The sequence below is a fragment of the Trematomus bernacchii genome, unplaced genomic scaffold (assembly GCF_902827165.1).
Source record: "Trematomus bernacchii unplaced genomic scaffold, fTreBer1.1, whole genome shotgun sequence".
NCBI classification, from domain to species: domain Eukaryota; kingdom Metazoa; phylum Chordata; class Actinopteri; order Perciformes; family Nototheniidae; genus Trematomus; species Trematomus bernacchii.
Genome location: NW_022987609.1, coordinates 3105172 through 3132014, shown reverse-complemented (window position 1 = coordinate 3132014; position 26843 = coordinate 3105172). Strand labels below are relative to the sequence as shown.

At 40.1% G+C, this 26843-nt stretch overlaps 1 protein-coding gene across 1 annotated transcript in view; it reads left to right on the top strand.

Annotated features, from left to right (window-relative positions):
- The first annotated feature begins 402 nt into the window (after positions 1 to 402).
- The window catches only part of rgs19 (regulator of G protein signaling 19), a 31020-nt gene continuing 4579 nt past the window's right edge, over positions 403 to 26843 (top strand). The window contains exons 1-4 of the mRNA XM_034131778.1: positions 403 to 685; positions 20393 to 20565; positions 21893 to 21973; positions 22647 to 22881. Of these exons, the coding sequence (XP_033987669.1) occupies positions 629 to 685; positions 20393 to 20565; positions 21893 to 21973; positions 22647 to 22881 (546 nt within the window). The 5' untranslated portion in view covers positions 403 to 628. The remainder of the gene's footprint in view (positions 686 to 20392; positions 20566 to 21892; positions 21974 to 22646; positions 22882 to 26843) is intronic.

Genomic DNA, 26843 nt, shown 5'->3' with positions numbered 1-26843 from the left:
AACAGCTGCATACCAATAAGATTAGCTTTTCACACAATATATGAAACTGCAGCCATATTTTTTAATTGGATGCATACAAATATATAACATCATTTACATAGGCTACTACCGGTAATACTTTATATATAGTGTTATAATGTAAAGTAAAAGTAAAACAAAATGTGTGTTAAATGTATCCATGAATTATTGCTTTATACAATCTTTTACGATGTTTAACAACATGTAGCCTACAACAAATACAAGTGAATGTACAGTATATAAAGTTTTATTATAGAGAACTCCAGTCTCCCCGTGTGAATCCGCGCATGCGCTCTGCCGCCTCTGTCCGCTAGGGCGGTGATCTCTCTCTCTCTCTTTCACACACACACACACACGCACACACATACGCACACACACACACACGCACACACGCAAACACGCGCGCACACACTCTTTCTTTCGGTCTCTCTACCACTCTCTCTCTCTGGGAAAAACCCGAGCAAGAGGAGAGCAGCAGAAGGGGGGAGGACTGAGGCGGACTCCTTCTTCTTCCGACACAGCGGCGGCGGCGGCAGGATATTTATAAAAAAAAAATTAAAAAAATTCACGCACCAACCCCCCGGTGCGGAGGAAGAGAAAAGCCACACGGATGTGCCTCCGAAAGCGCAGCGGATACCGCCCTCCGGACCTTATTAATGCCAAGATTGTGAGTATCTGATCGGCTGCTGAAACCAGCTTGAACACGGGGAGGGGAGGGGTGCTCTTCCAGTTTAATTTCCCCCTTCCCTGGTCTCCAGTCAGCGGCGGGGCTGTTCCTCGCTCCGCGGTGTTGAGGAAAAGGTCGGTCTCCGTGATTCCTCCCCTCTCTCCTTTCCTTGCTTCCTTCTCAAAAACGGGAAGCAGAGAGAAAATCTTTGGGGAAAAGAGGAGAAGGAGTCGAGCGAACCATTGTCTTGTCACCTTTCCGTGTTTTAATGTTTCTTTTAAACGGGTTCGTACGGTGTCTTAATGACACCATGTTTCTGTCAAGCGCTCTGTCTTTAGCTGCTCTTTTTTATTTTATTTAACGTTAACATAAAACAGGACGCCGAAAAACAGACAAGCAGCTTATTGGTAGACAACTCTAGAAGGAGTAAACATGGGTTTGTTACTTTATTTGAGTTTTCCTTCTGTCATTATTACCTTCTTTTAGTTGTCATGTTTAGTAAGTGTGTGTGTGTGGGGGAAAGAAAGGGACTAGTCTTTCCTTCGTTGATAACCATGGAACCTTCAAGGCATGTTTCATAGGGGAGAAAGGGTTCAGTTGTAACACAGGTCGTCGAGGCCGATGACAAACAAGCATGTGACAATAACATTTAGCATCAAACTGAATTTGTGTAAATGCAGTCCTAGCATAAAAACTGCAACAAGTTATTTATTTTGTATTTCTGACTTTCTGAAACACATTTGGTCTTGGCAACAAATGGCACGTTGTCTTGCCATGGTAGTACTCCCAATTGGACACATACAGCTGCTGACACCACTGATGCTTAGTTCTTCTGTTTATAGGCTAATGTCCACTTGACTGTTGGGTTCCATACTGTACATGCGCATTAAATCTCTCTGCTACCACTTGTAGTGAAGTAGCCACATTTTGCAACAATTCTGCTGTACACGCCTTCACAAAGCCTTATTGTGCACCTTCTGTGAAATACTTAAAGATGGGAAAAGTACATATATGATTGAAAAATTGAAGGAAGCTGTCCTAGTTAGCTTTAAAGCTAATTATGTTTGATAAGTTACTTATCTGGCTGAATGAATGCCTAATCTAACGACCCATAGGGGAATTTGCTGTCGGTTATCAGTGTTACAGAATCAGTTGATGTTGTAAATGTCTGTTTTTGTTTTGTGTTAGTGAGTATGCTAGCTTTCTAGGTAGCAATTTGCTAGTTTGAGAATTATGCTTCTCTCTAGTGCTTGGTGCTAACCTCAACAACATGTAGAAATGGCTCTAAGGCCTCCATTTTTTTCTGATAAAAAATGCAAGCTCTGTCTCTACAAATCCATTGACTCCTTGGATAACATTGCATCCTTTGTCGCTGTAGAATCCAGCACAAAAATAAAGTATTTTTATAAGCAGGTGATCTCTTTGGAAGAAGTGAAGACTGGCTTTTATGTTGCACAGCGCCCTCTACTTAAACACGTGTCGAACCATTAATGGTTTGTTTGTAGCCTTAATGCTGCCAGTCTGCAGAGTCAGTTGGTAGGTTTGTGTAATGTTAATCTGCATAAACACACTCAATTACCCAACACAAAACCAAAGATTATTTGGTAATTCCTTTTGTTGCCTTGCCCTCTTTTTGGTTAATGGTTCAAAAACATTAACTGCTAGTGATATGATGCAGTTTAATATTCTTTGTTCTATATCCTGAATCTGTTATTTTAGAACATACTGATTTCCATCTTTGCTTTCCATGGATAAAAGGCCTGGGATGGTTGTTGGGCTAAAAACTGAGTTGAAGGCCTGATGTAAAATGTGTCAATGTCAATGATAGCAGAAATACAACATTTAATCACACTGACCAAGAGAACCATGTAATATAGATTGGTCATGTCTAGCCAATAATCAATTCACATAATAAAGTCGGTATTGTTGCAGATTGGATTGGTGCATCCCCACTCCATTTGCTAGACATAGAGGGTATGAAACCTAAGGTATGTTGTTCTGCTGCGTTTCAGTTTTTTTAGTTTAATGACCAACATAAGTGACAAGTAACAGTCAAATCCAGAAGTACTTTTTAAAATGAGAACATGTTTTTGAAAATAATGATACTTGATTGCAACCTTATAATGAAGGTAAAGGCAAGTTGTTGAAATTGTACCATATAGCTGAATGTATGTCTTAGCATCTTAAGTCCCTCTCGGTATCTTAGGTTTACAGGTTACTATAAATTAAAAAGTGGAAAGTACAGTGGCTGCTGTTCCTCATAGGACTATGAGTTCCTAAATGTTCAACATCGGAACAAAACTCTAAACTTTGACAGAGTTATGGCCTTGCCTTACCCATGTAAGCCTACAAATAGAACTCAACCCAGACCATAATATGTTCCAGACAGATATAGTGACACAGTACAATTCAGCTGGTATTTGGGACATTAAAACAAAGAAATCACTGTACGATTCCTTTCCTTTTCACGCAGTGTCTTTGTGGTTTTTGAGTTTATAGTGACCTTGCTGTACTTGATGGTATGTTTATGTATAAACTGACACAATGAAGTTCCTACATGCTACTCCTACAGCAGTGCAGTAGTAGTCTTCGGTTTATATATTATCTTGTAAAGCACAACCTTAGTGTAAGATTTAGCTTTAATATTCCTTTCAGGACTTATATGATTCTTATATAATTCCTGTTTATGACCATATAAGGTGTTGCCTCTGGCCAGCACTTTTAGGAGGAAGAGACACAGAAAAGCAGAAATGGCTGTTGTGTCAATGTACAGCAGAACAGAGAGGATATTCTTCAACAGATTTTTTAAGTCTCCTTCACTTTGTAGTAAATGCAAATTAATCATACTGGACAGCTTAGGGTGAAGTTATTGCACAAGAAGGTGCTTTTTAAACTAGAAATAAAGGTTGAATGAGGTGTCATACTTCTTTGAAAGCGGACCTCTTTGCATTTCTTCTCTGTTTTCCATTTGGTGTGTCCGAGCATGTGGAACTGCTGGCTATCAAATGTCAACATCCATCTCCTTTTATCCTCATAAATCCTTGTGTTTTGAGGTCCATTCTTGAAGCTGGTTCGAATTACACACTGTTCACAGAAAAAAAGAAAGCCTTTTGAAACGGAAGTGAGATTTTTTTGTAAGGGTCTGGGCGAGGTTGGTGTAAAAGCCTTTATCTTTTATCCTACGTGACTGAACAAACCAAGTATGAGGAGGAAAAGTATGATTAAACAGCTAAAAACACATTTAGTGTACAAACCCCCTCACAAATCACAGGCATCCTCATTCTTAATCTATGATCTGACATGTATTCAGAGATTTGATAACATAAGCAGCAGTTGTATTCTGCTTCACCATGGAAAAAAGGACCAATAGTATCAGGTCTCAGACATGGCAATCTGGAACTATATTTGGGGTCCCAACCCGGAGATTAAGAAAAACTCCACCTTTCAGATATTGACTTGTGCTCTGTCAGGATTTGAGACTTTTTTTATTTTCTTCTTCTTGTTGCCAGTTGGTACACACTTCCTTTTCCTGTGTCTTTCTTCATATTGTCTGTTGCTTACTTCCCCTTTTTTTTAAGTTGGTCATACAATTTTCTTCCTCTGTCTCTCTTGCTATTTCTGAACCCCATGCCCACACTTGTTTTCTTTTATTTATTTAGTATCTTATTGTTGTATCTGTCTTCATGCAAACCTTTACTGTGGTGATTTGTGTCTTTGTGTCCATGCATCTGGTTGCCATTCACAAAGGTGTTTGCCTTTTTATTATCATCATCATCATCATCATCATCATCATCATCATCATCATCATCATCATCATTATCTTGTGCAATGAGTGTCTGGTGTTCTGGTCACTTCTTGTTATTGGTTTGAACTTTTTAAATCCATAAAAATCCACGCCAAACTAGCATTCCCATGTCATCACTGATGTCAGAAGAAAACATCTCCCAAACATCAAATGTTTGTCCAGCAACCCTTTTATTTGTGTTGGACCACCACACATTTATGAGGTCATCCAGTGGGACTTTGAAAGGATCCCATCCAGAGGTCGCAGAATTCTCTCAGCCCATAGAGGACCATGTCATATTTCTATTAATGAACTCGACAAAAAGTCACCAAATTTGGAGTTCCAAGTGATATGCTGTCCACAAGGCCCTCAAAAACAAGCTGCTAATTGGAAACGGCAAGATTTATTTAGTTCAAACCAACAGCACATTTAAAAAAAAACATTGTTTTTGTTCAAAACCTTAAGATATGTACGTAAATTAAGAATCTGAAACCAGGGAATGTTTGACACAATGCTCCAATTATGACTTAAATGTATTGGATTGATCAGTTGTAGATTATGATGTCATGTGGTTTCTTGCTAAAAGTCTTGGCAGGCCAAACAATCAATGTGTTTGGATGAGAGTTGCATTAGCAGATTATTATTATTATCAGATTGAATTACCAAACTCAGATGTTTTAAAGTATCAAAAATCAGTTCTGATATCTAAATGATAAAGCAAGCAATAAATCAGCACGACTAATATGATCAGCGGTTACACAATAAAGCCCGCATATCAGCCAAATAAATATAGAAACATAAATCAAACACATTCCTCGTTCAAAACGCATATCTGATCTGCGCCATATGTCAATTGAAAAAGTCAGAAATGGATCACCTCGGAGCGCCTGGCTAGCAAAGTTATTTGTCGATCTAGATTTGGTTCCAATTGGGATCTTTTGTGGTTTACGCACCACCTCGCTATCACTTTGTTCCTTGTTCCTCTTAGTTATCCACTACCAAATAAAGAATCAATAAATTGCATAGAAACATCTTAAAAAAGTGTCACCTCTACTGGGAAGTGTGGCCTTAGGAGTTGTCCTCACTTGACAATATTTCTTTGGTAATTAAATCTTCAAAATTCTAATTAAGCTTAACGTTGCCTTTAAAATCTAATCAAACAATTACAGGGAAGGTATAGGGCCCCTTGCCATTATACAAGTGTACTCTATTTAGCATTTGAGTTCAGTCATACTCTCTTTATGGCAATTTGTGTATATTAAAAAGTAGAGCTCCGCTTTTGAAGTCTTGTTTGACTGGCACACTTATTAGGTTGGAGGCGAAACTCAATTACTCTATTTCTCCAGAATTACTTCGTAGCATCATTAGCTTTCCTCATTGAAACTAATTGACATGATGAGCAACAACCTTGCTACTAATCTCTGTCCCAATGTGAAATTCAAATTACTCACTTGAAGGAAAAAAAGACAAATAATCTATAGAGTTAAACTTTCGCTGGCCAGCTCGAGATACACTTTTTGTTATATTCCATGGAATGCTCTTAACATCCCGATAGCAATGAATATCTAAGCTTAAGTGCTTTGACAAAAAATCCATAAAAAAAATTCATCTGTGGAAGCCGTAGTACTGTAAAAAGCATGACCAATCATTTTAGCCGGCCCGGCTAAAATAACTGGATGGCCTACCTGCCTGTCAGCCTTCCATCTGTGCACAAACTTATCTCGTGCCCTCATTGGTCATGTGCGTGTTCGTGTGTGTTGGAGGAGGGGCTCTGTAAGGAAGTGGCAGATTTTTTCCGGCTGTGTATTTTCAAATTCTAGCGCACTCGAGCTGGTTTCTCCAAAATTACCTACCCCACCTTTAAGTTGTTTTGGTCATTTTTTGTTACATCAGATGATGTTTAGCATTTTAGGTTGTTTCAGCCTTGGTATAGTCCAATATTCACTGTTGCTTTAACCCTGGGTTGGTACAAGATTTACTGGGGATTAAGCCCTGTTCCCAAAATGAATTGGTCCAGTGTTGTTTAATGTCAAGCCATGTTCTGGTCCAAAACCAGAGCCCTTGTTTCGTCAATTATTCACAGGTTATATATCCTTGATTTGGTTCAATATTATAGAATGTTAAGCCCTGTTTTGTTTGAATAGTTTGTGGTGTTTTGAATTGCTTTGGTACATGTTTGGTTTTTAAGGCTTGGCTTGGTGTAATTACTGATTATTTAACTTTGGTTTGGTTCAATATCTGTTTGGGTTTTTAGCCTTGGTTAAGTGCACTTTTCAATTGTGTTAAGCCCTGTGTTGGTTCAATAGTTATTGGTGTTTAAACCGGGGATGCAAATGTTCCTCTACTGATACCCATACCATACTTTACATATGAAGTGATTTGTTACCAGTGTTATTTTTTCCAAAATCTCTATGCCTTACTTTAACTTGCATGGAAATCATTGTACGCAACTTTAAGTGAGGTCACATGAGGCCAGGGACTAGAAAGAGTTGGCAGCAAAAAATGAGTTAAAAAAACAGAACTCTAAAATGACATGAATGAAGAGCCTGTATTAAATGTGGATCAGTCACATAGTGTCTGATCCCTTATCTTCTTGTCAGTATCAGTGTATTTACCCATTACAGGAAGGCACCTGATTCAGTATTAATATTATTAATTTGCTTCATGAAGTTTAAATGTGTGAATGTAAGAAATGTCATCCATGATTGAATGTAGAATTACCTGACCTATACCATGATGTAACATGAGAAGACTTTCTGTAACTCTTGATCAAATCATCTTGTTAGACTAGCTCAGAATGTTTGCATAAGAGAGGTTTACGGAAACACACACTCAAAACACACACTGATTCGCTTTTCCTTTCACTGAACTTTTGGTAAATTAAAACTTGGTTCGGATTATTGAAAATGTATGCTTTCAGAGTATTTAAGAAAAATCCTTAAGATGACAGGTGGATGATTGGAACACACTCATTATGGCCTTTTTCTCTCTCCCCTTGTGTGTGTGTGTGTGTGTGTGTGTGTGTGTGTGCTTTCGCATTTGTACACCTTTATTTTTGTGGATAAATATACGTTTTTTGGTATTTTTGGTGCATTTGGTGGGTGTTATATTGTGTGTGTGTGTGTGTCTGCGCACCTTTACATGTGTGTCATTTGTGTTTTTGGAATGCATGTTCTTGTGGGATATCACACATTTGTATGTATGTTATTGTGTTGTAATTTGCTTTGGTGTGGCGTACTTGTGTGAATGCATGTTTGCACGTACATACATTTGTGCATTGCTGTGTGTGTGTGTGTGTGTGTGTGTGTGTGTGTATATATTTAAAGGAGAGGTCCGAGGCAGAAGGGGGGATGACATGCATGTGTCCGGCCTGCTAACATCGCTGACGACTCGCACACTAACCGACTGCCCGCCCTCGCGACATGACGGACGTACTGGTAAACCAACTGCACCTCTTCCTCTTTCTGTCTGCCGGTTTCCCCATCATGCTTTCCTCTTTGTGTTCAACTCTTTGTGAATTTATTTGTTTCACTGTCTGGAAAATATTTTTGAAATACAACATCCTATCTGCTAGCAAAAGAACAGGCTAATGTAAATTATAGAAATAATATATGTCGTCCTCCGCATAAACTATGACCTCTCACTTGATATCTTGTTAGTTGGGAAGTCCTGAACCATTTCCTACTACAATCTTTGATCTTTGGGCTAATGCTGGAACATGTTGATGAATTACTTAATATGACACCTAATTTTCAACAAGCTAATGAATTGAAACAATGGGATAAATAAAATCTTCATAAGCTTCAATTATTAATACCTGACGTGACGATATGTGACATAAATTGGTAACGTGAAGTTGGATGACTTTGGAGTTTTGTACCCCAAATCCGAAAGTCGGCTCCCAAAGCTTCACAAATCAAATGTGTGGAGCACGATCATTCATGGAGACTTGGACTGCATTTTGGCCAAGCGTTGATCTTGAACAGCACTTAAAAAATGTGTTGGGCCATGACTGATGACATTTGAAGTGTCCATGAAAACACAAAGTATACCATTTTGAGAAAGACCCAGTGTCATTTGAGTTGTTAAACCCAAGCACAGTTTTCTCTCAACGGGACTACATTACAATACATTCCTTTAACCTTTTTAAATATTTAATCGGTTTCAACTTGAAAAATCCAGGTTGAGTTCTACTGTACATGTCATTTCAGTGTTTTCTACCCCCTAAACTGTCTGTGAAATGTCCACATGTTGCCGCCATTGTTGACTATATATAACTTCTGCCAGCTTGTCTCTCTTATCTGCTTGTTTTTTCTCTATCTCCTCTCTCACTCCCTTTTGTAACCTTCTATCCTTATCTTACTATCCCCCATTCTTCCCATTCCCTGCACTCTTTCTCTTTTTCTGTCACTTTCTTTGCCCTTCACCCACTTTTCCCTCTGCATGTCCCCCTAGTTCTTCTTCCCTCCCTCAACTGAGTCTCCCCCCTCCTTTCTATTATACTCTCCTGTGGCCTCTCTCTGTATTCTGTATTCATTTGAATGTTCTCTTATGCAAGATGCCATTAAGAAAATTCCATAAATGTTGATTATGACTTACAGTGGTGCTGTGTGTAGACCGTTTGGCCTCCATTGAACTGTCGAGTATTTGGGCTGTTTGGTCCTAACTTTTGAAAGTTAATAGGCTGCAGGAAACCCTGAGCCATATCCGATTTTGAACATTTTATTCCATTGTTCTGCTGCTAGGGGTTTGATCCCATTTAGCCACAAGAAGGTCCGAAAACGTATCAGATTTGTCTCTCAGTCGGTGTTCTAGTTCATTCTGAAAGTGTTGGACGGGGTCGAGGTCACGGCTGTTTGGAGGCCACACAATACTGGAAAAACATTTAGTCTTGAACCTGTGCGCCAGGGGTTTGTCATGTCGAAACAAGACAGGGTCTTCCCCAGCTGTTGCCATGAAGTCTGAGACATGGTGTCTGAAATACGTTGAAGCAATAATACTTTGCAACTTGGGGGCCAAAACCATGAAAAGCAGATCCTGACCAAAAGATTTAGAACAGAGGAGGCTTCTTTTGGCCGTGTAATGTACACCTTAATCCAATCAAAGAAAAGCAGAACAACAGCAAAGCTTCTCTCTGTTTTCTGCAAATAGCTGGCCTCTTTTCTTCACTGTCCTTCACATCAAAGAATAAGGAAACATTCCTGTCCCATGCATGAATACCTGAAGCATGTATGCAGCTTGAGGGAAACTTTGTCAGATTTGTAAAGTTTGGTGTTCTAGTGAAAGAGAGAAACAAGTCTAGACTGGACTCCAGGGGTGTCCAAGTTTAGAGGAAGAAAGAATGTAAATGTTGGGTTTTAGAAGCTTTTCCCTTCAAGCCATGATGGCATGAATAGGCCCATGCAGTCATGCCGGGTAGGGTTGGGTTGTGTGCGTGTGTGTGGGTGGGCGGGCGTTTGTGTGTGTGTAGACACCAGGTCTGATTCATCAAGTTTCAGAAAGAAACCAAGAAGCCCTATGTGTCACAATACCTCTGACTCTGCTTCCTGCCTAGCTCTCTTTCTCTCTCCATCTTTTCCTGTTGCATTGGACCGCTTCGCGTCTCTCTTCCTCCTTTACTTCAGTGAAGGCGTGTTGATTGATGGAAACGTCAGAGTTATTGAGAGAGAAAATAATAGAAGGACCCGTTTGTTCTTTTCATTCAGTCGTCCATCGTTGATCCACCATTGAATCGTCTTGTCTCCGGTGAGCTGTGCTGCTGAATGGACTCTGTGTGCTTGGTTTGATTACTCTGTAAGTTTCTCAAAGTTTTCACATTGTAGCTCAACAGATAGTGAGGCAAACCCGGGGTTAGTGGTTTGATTCCATCTCGAGCTGCCCATGTAGTTGATAAGAGACTGTATCTTGCTGCTTTGCTGATATGTATGTGATTTAACAACGTCTCTGTGGGTTACTGAGAACATTCTCTGTTGCCTCTCAGAGGAAACTCTTACAACACCCTGGTAGATGAACTTGAAAATGCGTCGTCATCAAGCTTTAGACATGGCTGTTTTTCTCAGTTCCTAAAAGGTATAGACATCTCTGGGATTTGCATATTTTGTCTGATAAATAACTAATAGCCTGTTTATTTAACCATTCTACATGGTTCAAACCACAAGGTGTGTTTGTAAGTTGGAAAATATGAGGTAGAATGTGCACTTACAGCATTTAAAGTAAACAATAAAGTTACAATATCAGCATTACTTCAAGTTCAAACACATTCATATCCTTTTAAAAATCGGATTATTTCAGAATTCACTTATCGTTGTCAGCAGGGTATTTTTGATCCTAACCCTAACCCTAACATCTGAGAATAAAACGGCATTGGCAGCTGTGCAAGAAATGTCCAGTCACATGATTGTTTTAATGATAACGTTACCTACTGTAATACTGCAGCTAACATTGCTTTACAAACGTTTTATTTGTTCTATAAGCAAAGTATCAACATTTTGTAAAGTTATGTTATTATTTATTGTGTGCAACCAGCAGTCTAAAATCCAACAATAAAACATTAATACCTAGCAAAAAATAAAAAATAATAATAATAATTGACCAACAACATAAAGTGTGGAAAGCCTGGTTTTAACTCTCAATATGATCATTACTGCTGAAAATAAAATTATACTAGTGGTTTAAACCTATGGAAAAGTGGAGCGAGTGATGTTTGTGGATAATGAATGGGTTGGCTAACTATTGTTATTTGGTAGCAGCTGATCATGACTTTTCTTCCCATTTCAAACGTTCAGCTCCTATCCATAGATACTAACCGCAGCTTGTAGAGCTCCACTGTCTACAGAAAGTCTGGCTGTTGATGGACACTTACTTAAGTTAACAAAAAGGGATGCTTCAAAGTCTTATTTTCTGACAAAATTCCCAAAATGTTTTTTTCTTCAGAAGGTACGCGTTTAGCGGTATCTAGCTACAGAGATGGAATTTAGTTTTGATTCGTCTCAGTGATTCGTCCTTCCGCCCCCGTTACAATGAGGGTGAAGCACTGAAAAATGGCATTTAGAAAAAAAACATGGCCGTAGGATGTTATTCTGAAAACAAAACCTTAAGTCTGGATAATCAGACAGTTGTATATATAATTTTGTCACATTTAATGACTTTGTGTGTTTGTTTTTACCTGTTTTGGACCGAAATTGTTGTTTTAGTTTCTGTTTTAATGGGATGTTAACATCCTCTTGTTTGCCTTCGAGATTCTCTAGAAATGGGCAAGTTGCAGCGTGTCTGTCTGTGTTTAGTGTGTGTGTTTAGTGTGTGTGTGTGTGTGTGTGTGTGTGTGGTTGTAAGTGGACACGTGGATGTTGTTGCCATTGTATGTGCCTTTGTGTACTGTAACTGTGAATTCATGTCTGAGTACTTGTAGCTTGTTTGTTAGTATCTAGCATCTAGCCTGTGCGTGCGTGCGTGTGCGCGTATGTGTGTGTATGTTTAGCAAGGCTTATCCATATAAGGTGAGGAGAGGAGAGGAGATGAATTTGGGAACTGATGTGATTTGTCACTGCACTGCTCTGGTGAAAACCTTGAATCTGTCACCACAAAGCACGTTAGGCTGGATTTATAGACCCACTTACCGCGTGTGTGTGTGTGTGTGTTGTGTTTGACTGTTGTAAATTGAGAGAGCTTTAGTGTGAAAGTAAGAGTGCGTGTGTGTGTGACATTTTCAAAGAAAGAGTAAATGAAGAGAGACAGATAAAGAGCGAGTGGAGAGGATCACGCTGTACAAGGTGTGTGCATATGTGTGTTCATGTGCGTGTGTGTGCATGTGTGTGTGTGTGTGTGTTCAAAAGTGCATTAGCAAAGCTTTAGCAGTGTTTAACATGTCAGGGCAGAAGCTCGTCTCCATTAAAAAAAAAAATTCTGTCCTCTTTTACCGGATCTGGGCTGTGACTCACTAAAGTTCACCTGTACTGTACTGTTGACAATCAGTTCAGTTTGAATGCATAGATGACCCTCTTCCCCTGGTTTTCACACATTAGGTGTGACATAAGTCTGAGTTTATTTTAAGTATATTTACAGTGGTACAGTCAGAGTTAATTAACATTGCTGCTTTTTGTGTAAAAAGAAATCACTTATTTCCAAAGACAAACAGCATTTGTCAAGTTCTCTTTAGAGGCACAGGTGTTTCCTCACATGGGGCGTCTTCAAGTGTTGGCACTTCATTCCAACTTCATAAAATCATTGACAGATTTCTGGAAGTGTAAGAGAGTATGCGAGATGGTGTCAAAATAGTTGGAACTGGGTCGGACAATAAAACGTATTAACCAGTGTGGGCTAATGAAAAGATCGTTATCCATAGTTAAAGGTAGGGTAGGTAAGTTTGAGAAACCGGCTCGAGAGACACTTTTTGTTATATTCCATGGAATGCTCTTAACATCCCGATAGCAATGAATATCTTAAGTGCTTTGACAAAAAATCCTTACAAAAATGTCATCTGTGGAAGCCGTAGCGCTGTAAAAAGTACGACCAATCATTTTAGCGGCCCGGCTAAAATAACTGGATGGCCTACCTGCCTGTCAGCCTTCCATCTGTGCACAAACTTATCTCGTGCCCTCATTGGTCATGTGCGCGTTCGTGTGTGTTGGAGGAGGGGCTCTGTGAGGAAGTGGCAGATTTTTTCCGGCTGTGTAATTTCAAATTCTAGCACACTCAAGCTGGTTTCTCCAAAATGACCTACCCTACCTTTAAGTGATTTGAAACAGGCTCCCGGGACAAGGGGATTGGGATCCTCGTGTTATAGAGAAATATTTGGCAACATTTGGGAAGATTTTTGCCACAGACGGTCCAATAACTTTAAGCTTAACTGATTTATTGTATGTTTATTCACATAATTAAGACGAGTGTAATTTATGTCCCACCATGCAGTCGTAATAGTTGTAGTCCGACCTGAAGTTGTTAATATTATGGAAATACGCCCCAATCAACTTTAAGCTTTACTCATTTGTTTCCATCAAGGTTTAGCTGTTTGGCAAAATATATTTTGTAATAAACAATTGAAGCAGAATGGAAACCAATTGGCTAAATCTGACACAGCACTAAATCTGAACAGACCAACTGCATGGAGACATGAAACAATAAACAACATACGTTTAAAGTATTTAATTTTTTTTTGACAAAAGCAATGTAGTGGCGATTCCCTTCTTTCATAATTTCACCATTGTGTCTTTTGTCCTCCATGACACCGTTCAGAGTGAACTCTACGCTCTTTTTCTAATATTCAGCAAAAAAATGTGCCACAGTTCACAAACTCTTACATTTTAATGTTCTTTACTGTAAAATATTAAACCTCAAACCCACGTCTTGCACACAGACAGGCAGCAGTTGTTGCTTCGGTTGCAAACTGACAGAAGATGGCCTTCTTTAGTCCATTTTTATTAAATCCCAAATATGCAAAACTGTAATGACCTTCCTGATGTTTAACCCTCCTTACTACAGGTCTCATAATGTTGTCTTTTTGTTGTCTCTTGATTTTATCTTTACAAATCTCCCTGTCTTCCTACTGCAACAAGTCTAGATATTGCATTGTATTAATATAGTTAAAATGAATTTCTCCCTTTCATTTAATCTCTCTCTCACTTGATCAATCATTTTCAACCCCACCTCCCTTTCACACACACACACACACACACACACACACACACACACACACACACACACACATCAGGTGGTGAGATTATGGTGCAGTAATCTCTCGGATTAATACTTAAAATGAGCGCTTAATTACTTAAACCCTGGTGGCAGGTGCAGCTGTGTGTGTGTGTGTGTGTGTGTGTGTGTGTGTGTGTGTGTGTGTGTGTGTGTGTGTGTGTGTGTGTGTGTGTGTGTGTGTGTGTGTGTGTGTGTGTGTGTGGTGTGTGTGTGTGTGTGTGTGTGTGTGTGTGTGTGTGTGTGTGTGTGTGTGTGTGTGTGTGTGTGTGTGTGTGGTGTGTGTGTGTGTGTGTGTGTGTGTGTGTGTGTGTGTGTGTGTGTGTGTGTGTGTGTGTGTGTGTGTGTGTGTGTGTGTGTGTGTGTGTGTGTGTGTGTGTGTGTGTGTGTGTGTGTGTGTGTGTGTGTGTGTGTGTGTGTGTGTACACAGTGCAGTACACAAAAACCCTGGCAGAGCCTCTCTCTGAATTAAAATGTCATCTTTCTTTATTGGCACGGTGTGTGAGTCCATCTGTGCTGCCAGGGCAGGCAGAAAGAGAGCAGCTCAGAGAAGGTAATCTAATCAAATATTTGTTTGATATTTGAATGTATTTATTATTACAATAATGTTAGCAAATATGCATGGAATACCATTTATTTTTAGAATAGCTCCTCTAATGTGATTCTGATGCTTCAGTGGACACAAATGTTGTCATTGTATCTTTAAAAAACAAATAGTGACATAATTACATTTTACCATCCTGCCTAGTCCCTGCAGACAATTAGGATCGCAACTTTAAGAATATGTCAGCCAATTTATCACAAAAGCTAGTGAGACAGAGGCTGTTTGTGACATGACTCTGTTACACACTCGATTATGATGCTGTGAACGTTTCCCCATATACAAAAACAATTATAATTCTCCTTTGGGCTTCGTCATTCTAACAGCAACATTTTAGACTCTTCATTTCAGAGGAAGCGCTCACTGAGCTCAAGCTAACGTTGTGCAGTAGTTCTTAACTGTATAATAAGTTCAAACTATTAGAGTTAGTCATTGGAACCTTGACATGTGAAAAGGCGGTGTTGACCATTTGCAAACCTTCATTGTGAAGCTCTTACACAAACAATATGATGTACAAACAACTTTTTTTTATGGTGTTTGTTTTCCTTTACTTAAAGTGGACCTATCATGCTATATTTGAATAATAAAAGGCATATTTATACTTTTTTTTTTCAAAATACCAAACAGATCATGCATTTTAGCCATGCCTCATTTTGCTCAATTTGACATTTTTTAGCTCTGTTTTTGCAGGGGCTGATTCTGTGAGAACAGCACCACCTACAGGCCTGGCATATGTACTACAGCGTCTCCAGCGCTTTCGAACGGCAATGTCCGTGGCTGTCTCCTCCTGATTGGTGGAGTTGGCCCAATAGCCGTAGCGCCACCGTCCTGACGTCAGGACAGTGTTCAAATCTGGATCAGTTTTTATCAGATCCGTTGCAGCCCCTTTTTTTAGAGATTTGGGTATGGAGGAAAATAGAGAGGGTTGTGTTTTCTGACACTTGGTGAGTTCCCTGGAACACCGGGGACACATATTCATGTATAAAAGACGTACAAAAGTGCATTTTGCATGATAGGTCCCCTTTAAGCGAAAGCAAGGCTAATATAGCAAACCTCATAATTTAACCACAAATGAAAGTTGTCACAATTAGGGCTAGCTATTCGAGCAGCTTCCAGGTTTCTAGTTTGAATTTCTCAATGTGATGGAGGGACATTAAATAAAAGGTTTGCTTTTTAGCCTGTGACCATAAGCAAGGCCGTTATGATCCTGCTAATACCTTTGAGTTTTTTATTGGTTTAGTTGGTGTGTGTGTTGTGTTGCGGGGCGTTGCAGGTAAACAACATGTATGTACTCTCTGTCAACGTAACCAGGATAAATGAAGGTTAAAAAAACATTTACTAAGATGGGAAGGAAGTGAGGTACCATGTGGGTGTTAGAGTGAGTGTGTGTGTGTGTGGTTCTGTGGCTTTTTAATGTCACCTAGCTTAATCAGATTAACACTCAGAATCCTGTTAAACACACACAGACACACACACTAAAACTCACGTGGGACTAGAGGAAGTGAGACATCTGCTCAAACTGAACCGCTCACAGTGTCTTCCGTTCTTTGTCTTCCTTTTCTTTCTTTCTTTTTTTCTTTTCTCTCGAATTTTAATCTGAACTGGTAATGAACCTTCCCGTTTTCAGTCATCACTTCTAGAAAACATAAATTCTTACACATCCACGTTTCGTACAGACTTGCCTTATCACACACAAACTCACACAAAGGCATAAATGTAATATCTGTGTTATAAAATATGTGGCAGCTGATGAAAGAGAAAGGGAGGCTTCCTGTCTTTACTCTGCAGTGCAGGTAACTGTGACATAAGTGCAGTGTGCGAGGGGTGTGTGTGGATGTGTATGTGTATTTGGAGTACACTCACACACAGTGTACACACGTCTGAAGAACACGCTTTGCCACCTTGGTTAAACACATTAACAGAGAAAAGTGCAGTTTACTTAAAGTGTTTAAGTTTGCAAAGTGGATCATTATAAATACTTGAAGCCCCGTCCCGTTTTCTATGTTAGCTTCTGATCAAGCAGCATCTGTAACTCTGTACATTTTCTCAATGGGTGTCATAACAGTTGGTGTGTCAGCCTGTGTCCCATGGCTATTGCTGCTATGACACCTGCATTTCCCTACAGGGACCAATAAAGGTTTATCTTATTTATCTTATCTTATCCTATCTTTAATGCCGTGTTGTCCCAGGTCAGAAACTGATGTCAAGTTTACCAAAAGACTGTTGAAAGGACACTTATGGTGCGTTTCCACTACAGCGCGGAGCACGGTTTAAGAGGGCTGTGACGTCAGCGGCCCGTCTTTGGTTGCGTTTCCACTTGGCCTAGTACCGGCCGGCGGGTCCTAATTCACAGTTTTTCTGGCCTCATAAAATCGTGGTTCTAGGGCCAGAGACAACGAGGCTGAGTCGGGCTGAGTATGCTAAACTAGAGAGAGAATCGCTGGCAAGGGGGCTACAACTACAACAAGATGGACATATTTGACCGTGATTTAATTGTAATACACGTTTCAAAATGATGCCGAAGTAACAACATACTGATACCGGTTAGTAAAAACCATGAATTAATGCTTTGACAAGTCTGCAGACAGACGGCAGGCGAAAAACCTTTTAAAATGCGTGTTTTCTAAATGGAGATTGGCTAAGCTAACGCAGTATATGCTCCGTCCGTCCACACTCACAACAACGGCCTATACAGACATAAATAAAGCAGCGACTGTATTCACCATGACACAGGCAGTCTGTGGTTTGTACTTGTTTAACTTTTGTCTAGTTTCTGAACAGATATGAGGAGCTGTGAGCTCTGAGTGCTAACAGCTAATGGCTGTGTTGTTTTTCTGGGGTTCTCATTGAAGATCACGTCACGGCTCCGCCTACACTGCGTTACTATAGATACTACCCCAGTTCCTAAACTGTAATGGAAATGCGCCATAAAGTGAGCCAGTCCTAACGAGGCCTAGCCATACCGAGCGGGGCCGAGCGAGGCCGTGTAGTGGAAACGCGCCATTAAAAAGACTATAAAAGATGTTGTAACGCTTCTCCAAAACATACAAATAAATGTCCAACGTGCCGCCGTATTCAGATCATTTAGGTGGATTTCAAACTGGAAAACAATATTTTAAATGAGAGAGAAATATAAATATCATATTAAGCCGTGTAAATTATTTGCATCGTTCCACACTGATGTCATGTTTACATCTGATGCTTTTTTCTTGCCACTCGAGCACAAACAAAAGCCTTCATTTACATGTATGTAACTTCTAGTTTTACAACCAAACTGTAGCGCTGCTAATGTATTGAAAAGAGTCACATTTTGTTTGGTTTGGTGCATGAATTTGAACATTTCTGATCATTTGAACCTCTGTTCTCTCTTAATTAAAAAAATAACTACACGTTTACAGTTATATATAGACTGTTATATTTGGTTAAAGTACTGTCTTCATGTGGAATCAATGCTGTGTGTCTTCAGTCAGACACTACACACAGCAGAAAATAAAACATGCTGTAGGTTACTGCTATCATTCACTAATCTACACCAACTATCCTGCCATATACACCCACTGGAATCACACACACACACACACACACACCATTTTTTATAAATGTACCCAATCTAATAATCCGCTCACACGCATTGTCTGTGTGTGCATGTGTGCTTCCTGTTCTCTGTACATCTGACTGCACCTTTATGTTTACATATACATGTCTCTTTGTTTGTTCTTTCATTATGTATGTGTGTATATTTGCACTCCTATTGTGCACATGTGTGTGTGAGCACATGACGTTGGCCTACAGTATGTGCTCATACGTGTGTTACCGAGGCCGACGGTACAGTGTGTGTGTATTTACCCCTATAGGCGTGTTTCTTAGCCCTTGCTGGCCCATATGTCCCACGATTATAAATAGCATCCGAGCTGCGGTCCTGTTTTATTCTTTGGTCTATTTTCAAAATGTGTGTGTGTGTGTGTGTGTGTGTGTGTGTGTGTGTGTGTGTGTGTGTGTGTGTGTGTGTGTGTGTGTGTGTGTGTGTGTGTGTGTGTGTGTGTGTGTGTGTGTGTGTGTGTGTGTGTGTGTGTGTGTGTGTGTGTGTGTGTGTGTGTGTGTGTGTGTGTGTGTGTGTGTGTGTGTGTGTGTGTGGTGTGTGTGTGTGTGTGTGTGTGTGTGTGTGTGTGTGTGGGTGTGTGTGTGTGTGTGTGTGTGTGTGTGTGTGTGTGTGTGTGTGTCCTAGCATTACTATCCATGAGGCGAATCATTAATTTTAGGGTGAAGACTTGGTAAGGGTTAGGCATGTGATGGTTAAGGTTAGGATAAGTCTCCAGGAACTGCATGTAAGTCAATTGAATGTCCCCTGAAGTGATGTGTGTGTGTGTGTCGGTGATCACAGCTCAATCACATGATGCATCACATTGCACGGTCTGTCTCCATACCCGCTAACCCTAACCCCTCTCTTTCACTTCCTCTATTCTACAAAGTGTCTCTCTGTCTCTCTTCTTCCATTCCCTCTGTTGTTTCCCTCTTCCTCTCTTCCTCTTTTTACTTTATATAATCTCTCTTGACATCTTTTAGCATCCCTCATCCTTTTTGTAATTCTCTTATATTTCCCCCATTTTCATCAGTTCACCCTCAGGACTTCTTTTTTCTGAGAGTGCTGACTAGAATATGGTCAAAGACTGACTTATTACTTTTGCGAAAAACTGTTATTTTCTGTTCATCTGAATTTAAATCAGCAGCTTTGTGTTATTTAGTGTAAGTCTAAAAGCAGGTTGCAGAGAAGTGCTCATAACTGCCTTATGTACCCTGAAATGTGCTTCTTCATCTAACAGACACATCTTTCTTTCTTTGCCATTTTCTGCTTTCTTGCTCTCTTTCATGTGAACTACAATTCAATTATAAGTATTATTAGCATGTCTGATTCAAGGAACCAGCAGTGTTGTAAAGTTTGTCTGGACTTAAAGAACCAATAAGATTTCAAAACAAACACAAGTTTATTCTGTTATTGGTAACCCTTTATTTTGAACTCATAATCATCAATCATTTCTAAATAACTTTGACACACTTGCACATTAACTGTGTTTCCTTGGTAGGGATCCTGTTATTTGGTTAACACCAGCAGTTGGAACATCAGAAACATGGCAAAAGTTATTTTCTGTCCCATCTTTCCGTGTGCTGTTAAGCAGAATCCCCTTGCCACATTAATAACATTTTGATGTGTCAGAGATGCATGGCGTGTAACTTTAAACAACGCAAATGTTTGTAGTAGAACTCTTGGGTAGCCTTCGTTCATAACCCATTAGTGCTCTCAAGACCCTTCTGATTTAACAAGTGACACCTGTTAAGGTTCCGACCCACAGGTTAGGAACCATTGAACTACAGTAAATAAAGTCGTTAAAACTTAATAATCGATTAAATATATATAGTAATTAGATTTTCTGCTAAGAGAGTAATCACTTTGGATTCTTTAAGTTTATTTTGCTAATAGTACATTATGCTTTGCAGGTTATGTAAGAGGGGTTTTGAATTGGTTATGTTTTTTTTATTTGTTATATTTAATGTAAATAAAATACTTCTTCCACCACTCTGTCAATGATGGGGAAGAAGAAATCACAGAATCTCTCTTTCTCTCTCTCTCTCTCTGCAGTACACTGGTCCGATCCCGGGCGAGCGAGGGGGCGAGCTGGCCATGGGGGGGGGTCGCAGCGAGACCTCGGCACTGAGCGGGACGGGAGGGGGGCGGGCCATGACCACTACCCAGAATTCCCAACGGCCAAACGCCTGTTGCTTCTGCTGGTGCTGCTGCTGCAGCTGCTCATGGTAGGAGACAAAAACACACACACACACACACACACACACACACACACACACACACACACACACACACACACACTGCATTTACACAGACAAGTTCATACAAACCAACACATGCTGCTCTAATGTAAGCACACACACACACACACACACACACACACACACACACACACACACACACACAGGCCAAACAGCTGTCTGGATGTGCTGTGGTCCTGTCAGCACAGCTGTAAAAAAAACTTGACAACTTGCAGTTTTTGTCAGTTAAACTCGAGAAGTGTGTGTTACATTTTTTTGAGCAACAACAATAGGTTAAGGATCTAATAACGTCTACTTTCTGTGTTGGGTGTCCTTATTCAGATGCATCTATTGCACAGAATAGCTTTGAATTGTGTAGCATTAGTTGCCCTTTCTCTCTACTGAAAAGTGTGCCGCTTGCAACCACCTCTACTGGTGTCAGAGACTTGTAGAGGAAACACAGGCAGCCGAATTAACCAATCACAGTTCTTGTGGTTTCCACTTTGCAGCCACAGGAGCATGCATGGATACATACTACATTTCTAAAGAGGTGCAGAGGAGCCTTTGGTGTTTTTGGGCTGCACAGTTGGTAGTGTTACAAGCATGTCAAAGAAAACAACAGAGGTGTGTATGATTAAGAAGGATTTATTGTCAGAAATGACTTACTTTACTCTCGTTGAAACTAAGAAAAATCTACATTATTCAATCACTTGCCTAGCTCTTATGCCAACTTTTTGCTCACCAATAAACTGTACATTGTTAGGATGTCACCAATCTTTTAAACACTTTTGTATGCACTATGAACGTTTTATTTATACAAAACCTCCAAGGAATAAAACGGGAGTCCTAATTGACCTTGTTTGACCTTTTACTTTTTTAGATTTCTGCAAGAACCACTGTATCCCTTAGTTCTAGACACACCAATATCTCCAGGTATTAGTCACACTGTAGCTGTGCAGTGATTAGGTCTCTGTAGCTCCCACAGGGGACCTCATCATTTAAAGCTCTCTCTCTCTCTCTGTCTCTCTCTCTCTCTCACTCACACACACACACACACACACACACACACACACACACACACACACACACACACACACACACACACACACACACACACTGAACATGTAGACACCTGCTTGTCTTACAGTTGGCTGTTAGCATTACTGTGGGTAGTGTTATCATTAAATGAGGTAATAACATATTTGAAGGTTTATAGTTTTAACCGCAATTACTCTGTATCAGCTGTGGTTTTGTGTGTGTGTGTGTGTGTTTCCCGCCTGAGAGCAGTTTAATCATGTCAGTCTCTCCCCGTCAGGAATGAAGAGGAGAGACGGAGGAGGAGGAGGAGATTATCACAGGACACCAAGATGGAAACCATACCAAACTGTGAAGCTTGGTGAGTGCGCAGTGCCTCTCACACACAGACACATGGAAACACACACACACAAGCGCACACACACACTTGGTTTGGTTTGGTGCATAATTAGGAAGATTTGTGATCATTTTCTTGAACCTCTGCTCTCTCTTAATCTAAAACAAAACTACATGTTTATAGCCCTGCTCGCACATTATAAAGTTGTGATTAATATAAACTTAATATAGTCAATATAATTGTTCCAATGCAAACATTAAGCATGGGCATGCTAGGATTTGGGACCTGGTATTGGTGTTAGCTAAGGAGTCATTAGGATTCATCCTCTGGGGACCATCAAAATAAAAGTCATAGTACTTCTTTACCACTATATATAAAATGGATAGTCCAACTTTGTTAATGGTCTTTGCTCTATTGAGTGCTTTTAACTACTTCTACTTCTAAATGTAGGATGAATTGGATTTTATACAATCGTAAACACGGATACACGGACAGAACATTTTTTTCTTTTTTTATCAGTTAAATCAGAAACATAACTCATGCTGTAATGCAGAGTGAGGTTGTAATTCTATCCCAATCCTTTTGTAATCAGTAAGCTAGGTCATAAGATTTGGACCATGACAGTCATTTGACAAAAAATACATTAATACAAAAACCAATGAGGAAATGAACCAACGTTCCGCTCTTCCTTCGTCAGCACCAAACCCTCAATGGAAGAGATCCGGCTGTGGTCTCAGTCCTTCGACAAGCTGATGAAGAACCCGGCGGGTCGAAATGTTTTCCGGGAGTTCCTGCGGACGGAGTACAGCGAGGACAACATGCTGTTCTGGCTGGCCTGCGAAGACCTCAAACAGGAGATCAACAAGAATACCATCGAGGAGAAAGCACGATCCATCTACGAGGACTACATCTCCATACTGTCACCAAAAGAGGTAGGACAGCTTCCCACAGAGATATCGTTTATGGGGGTTTCTGACCGGGAGGGAGGCCGCTTTCTTAAAGGTCCCATGTCATGCTTTTCCGGTTATTACCCGTCCCCTTGTGTGTTATGAATGTTTGTATGCATGTAAACGGTCTGCAGAGTCAAAAACCCTCAAAGTACACCCTGTAGTGAGTAAAACTCTTAACACAGAAAAGACCTGTCTATGCTGCCCCAGAACGCCTCGTTGGAGATTTCTCTTTTTCCATTTTTTTCTTCCTGGTACCAAGTGACGTAACGACGATCCAAATGGACCGATTGGTCCAAATGGAGTTGCGCCGTGTCTCGCTGTCTTGCAGACCCCACGCAGCAACCAGGAAACGACACCAGTAATACAGCTCACACTGTCGGCTCCTCGAGTCTCAAACGGCGGAGCAGCGAGCCCCGCAACGTCCCGCCAACACGGCACCCAGACCCCACGCAGCATTCTCATCTGTTTGTCATTACTGGTGTCATTTTCTGGTTGCTAACAAATGCCATTGTAACACATAAACACACATCAGAGCACAGTGGGCTCATAGGGAGGGGGGGGCAGGAGCTCCAACAAGCCGTTTAGGACAGAGAGTGAATACACATACTATACAGAGATGCTGTATGAAAAACCAATGTGAGTTTGGAAAATTGGACAATATAAATCTATTCTAGTAGACCTCAACAATGGAATTATGATCAGTAGAAATGGCCATGACATGGGTCCTTTAAAGGTCACCTATTATGCAAAATCTACTTTTTCATGTCTGTTATACATCACCATGTGTCCCCTCTGTGGAAAGAGATTCTGAACGTTTTCATTTATATAAAAACCTGTCTGAAAATGAGCTGATCAGATTTTGGCCACTTTATGATGTCATAACGATGTTTTGGCTTGTGTAACCATTAGCCAATCACCAACCAAGGTAACCCCCCCCCCCCCCCCCACCTTATCACCTGAATCTCCTCCTAGAGCACCATTGTGTTCTTTTTAACCAAATATCTCTCAGAGGGGCGTGGGGAGGGGCTCCTTATTTTCATCTAAAGTAACAGACAGAGAATCAGCACTTTTGAAACAGGGCTGAAACAGAGAGGATTATGGGATGCTGCAATGATCTGTTTGGTGTTTGGAGCCAAACACTTCAGAGACATGTTTTGTATATATCTGAGACCTATTATATGTTGATGAAAAACAGTATAATAGGGGACCTTTAAAGCGATTATTAAATAGCAAGTTTTCTTCTCGGGGGGGGGGGGGGAAACTAACAGTGATCCTTCCTCCAGCGCATGATCATGTGTGATTCAGAGTGAGCACGAAGAGTAGACGCTATTCACAGATGGGTCAATGTGTTGCAAAAGAGACTCATTGTGCTGCACCCAGCTCTCTTTTTCTCTAACCCTAACTTAGTTTCAACGTTTTAGAACAATTACAAATACCAACACATTTAAATAGAGATTTGGTTGTGGTTTCATTTCGTCAATTTGGTTTAAACACATATCACTATAAACGTTTTATTATGTTCTTTTTTGTCAAAGATGTTTTCGAGATTATTACAGCAGTTGCAAATAGGAAACAGGAACGTTTTCTTCTGTTTTTGTTTGTTTGACTTTTTGATGTAATGATGACGTAGCTCCCTGGACAGACTGTTCCCAGGGATGCAAAGTTTGTGTCATTGTTTGAATTCCAAAAGATATTTGCTAGTTAATCACTTCAGGATGTTTAACTGTGAGGCGAACGTTGCTCAAGATCTCTTCTGGTGTCTCTTAGAAATGAGCTGGTTTTAATTCAGCGACCGACAGCGTTTTATAAACATTTTCTTATGTAAGATCTGGCAGATGCATTTTGTTTTTCACCGTCTGTGTTCTGTTGCCTCATCTGTGCCCGCCTGTCAGTCTGTCCAACATTTCGATTCTCAATAACTCAACAGCTCTTTACATAAAGTGTATTCTATTGATATGAATGGTGCTCGAGCTGACGATTTCAAGCTGAGCCATCAGTAGGCTACGGTTTATACTTGGAGAACATTTGACTGAACATGGTCCTTCTCCCCCAGATCATGAACCATGTTAATTGTTCTCTTACATTATCATCTGGACAAGGAGAAGGGTTAGGGTTAACCGTTTAAGTCTTTCTTCAAGCAAACAGGCTGAAGATTGCATGGCTCCGGCTTCTTAAATGTGAAAATATGTTGCTTTTCTTCGTAATATGTCACTGTGCATTACATTCCTGTTGCCCTCGGGTCAAATTTGACACATTTGTAAATGTTATTCAGTTGGAAGAAGGGGTTATTTCATCTTAATGCCGCAAAAATAACATGAATGATTCTTATTTCAGTATTCGGAAGACAGTCATGTTCCACACTTGAATTATTTGTTTAATTAAACACATAATTATAGCATCTGGTGCCATTTAAAAAAAAAAATCCTGACTTAACCTTGACATACACAAGTTTTTGATAATCCATCAAGAAATGTACCAATAATCTCAACGATATAATATACATACATTTAGATTGTTTGAGCTCTCTTCATCCACTGATACAACAAAACAATAAGGTTGAATATTCTGTAAATAACGTCAATTGACCATAAATGCCAAAAAGTTAAACTTGTGGTAATCAGTTTGGATACATTTTACTTGAGAGTTGGGTAATGATTATTTTAATAATTTGTCGAAGCCAAGTAAAAGTTGTTTAAAGTCAAATAAATCTGATGAAATCTACTTCAGCAGATTGTATAGTGAACAATTCCCCAGAGTTGATCGGAGGTCATTCAGAACACCTGTGGCTCCTAATTAAGAATCGAGAACAGCTTGGGGGCCTCCCCCTCTCAGCCAATCAGGGTGCGGCGACACCCTTTCCTTAGAGTTTAAGAGTAGAGGTGGGGTGGGGCTGCACTTTCGGGGCGTGTGATCCTTCCTCTGCGTAATGCACACTTCATTTCAGTAGATACAAAAAAACTCTCCTCTTTTGAGACTTATTGGCTGTTTTTAAACTTTTCTGATTGAGGGTGATTTTCATAGTTTTTTCAACATACAGTAAACTAGAGTGAATTTTTTTTTTTAAAGCCATAGGTTATCTCAAGGTTCAAAGATTGTATTGTCATATGCACAAGGCTACAGTGTAGAAGGGCAATGACAATCTTATGACCTGAGCTCCTCCAACAATCCAACATATATAATAAAATACAAAATATAAATCTGCAAAAGAAGTACCACCACAGCTGTCTAGATCACAAGCCAAATATAAAACAAATGAAATAATTCGAAGGATAAATAATTAGGGAATGAAGTTGCTGCCCCACATTCATATCATTCTGTCCAACACTTTCTAATAGTATTAAAACTGCAGCGTCTGTTGTTCTAAAAACGCCCTGTGTTTAATGTCTCTGATGCTTCTTTATCTCAATTAATTTTTGGTGCCGCTGCACATTTACAGGTTTTGATTTGTCAGCTGTTCTGCACGTGCTCAGCATTCACACTAAAACCCTCCTCATGAAATGTGAATCCCCGCTGAAGTGATTATTGCTGGTGATAAATGTAGACACACTGTAGTTTACACACACACACACACACACACAGGGAATTTGTTAGCGCTTTTCTGCTGAGAAATGTAGCAAGCGTTTTCTGCTTCACAGCTATTTTTAACTTACTGACTGACTGTGAGTGTGCGCGTGTTTAACAGTGACTGCTTTATTTAGTCCAAGAGCTGGAGGCTTTGCTTGTCAGGCTCCATCCTCAGTGTGTGTGTTGGCATCTTCAGACATTTGTGTGTTTGTATGTACAGTTGTCTGAATGTGTGAGTGTGTACAGTGTGTTTACAGAAAACGATAAATTGCTGCTCTCACCTCCTGGCAGTGGAGGCTTTTTATAGACTCACACACATTAAAATACAGAGATATGAAAACGTGTGAGTTTGGCAGAGAAGATGCATGCCAGGCGGTCTG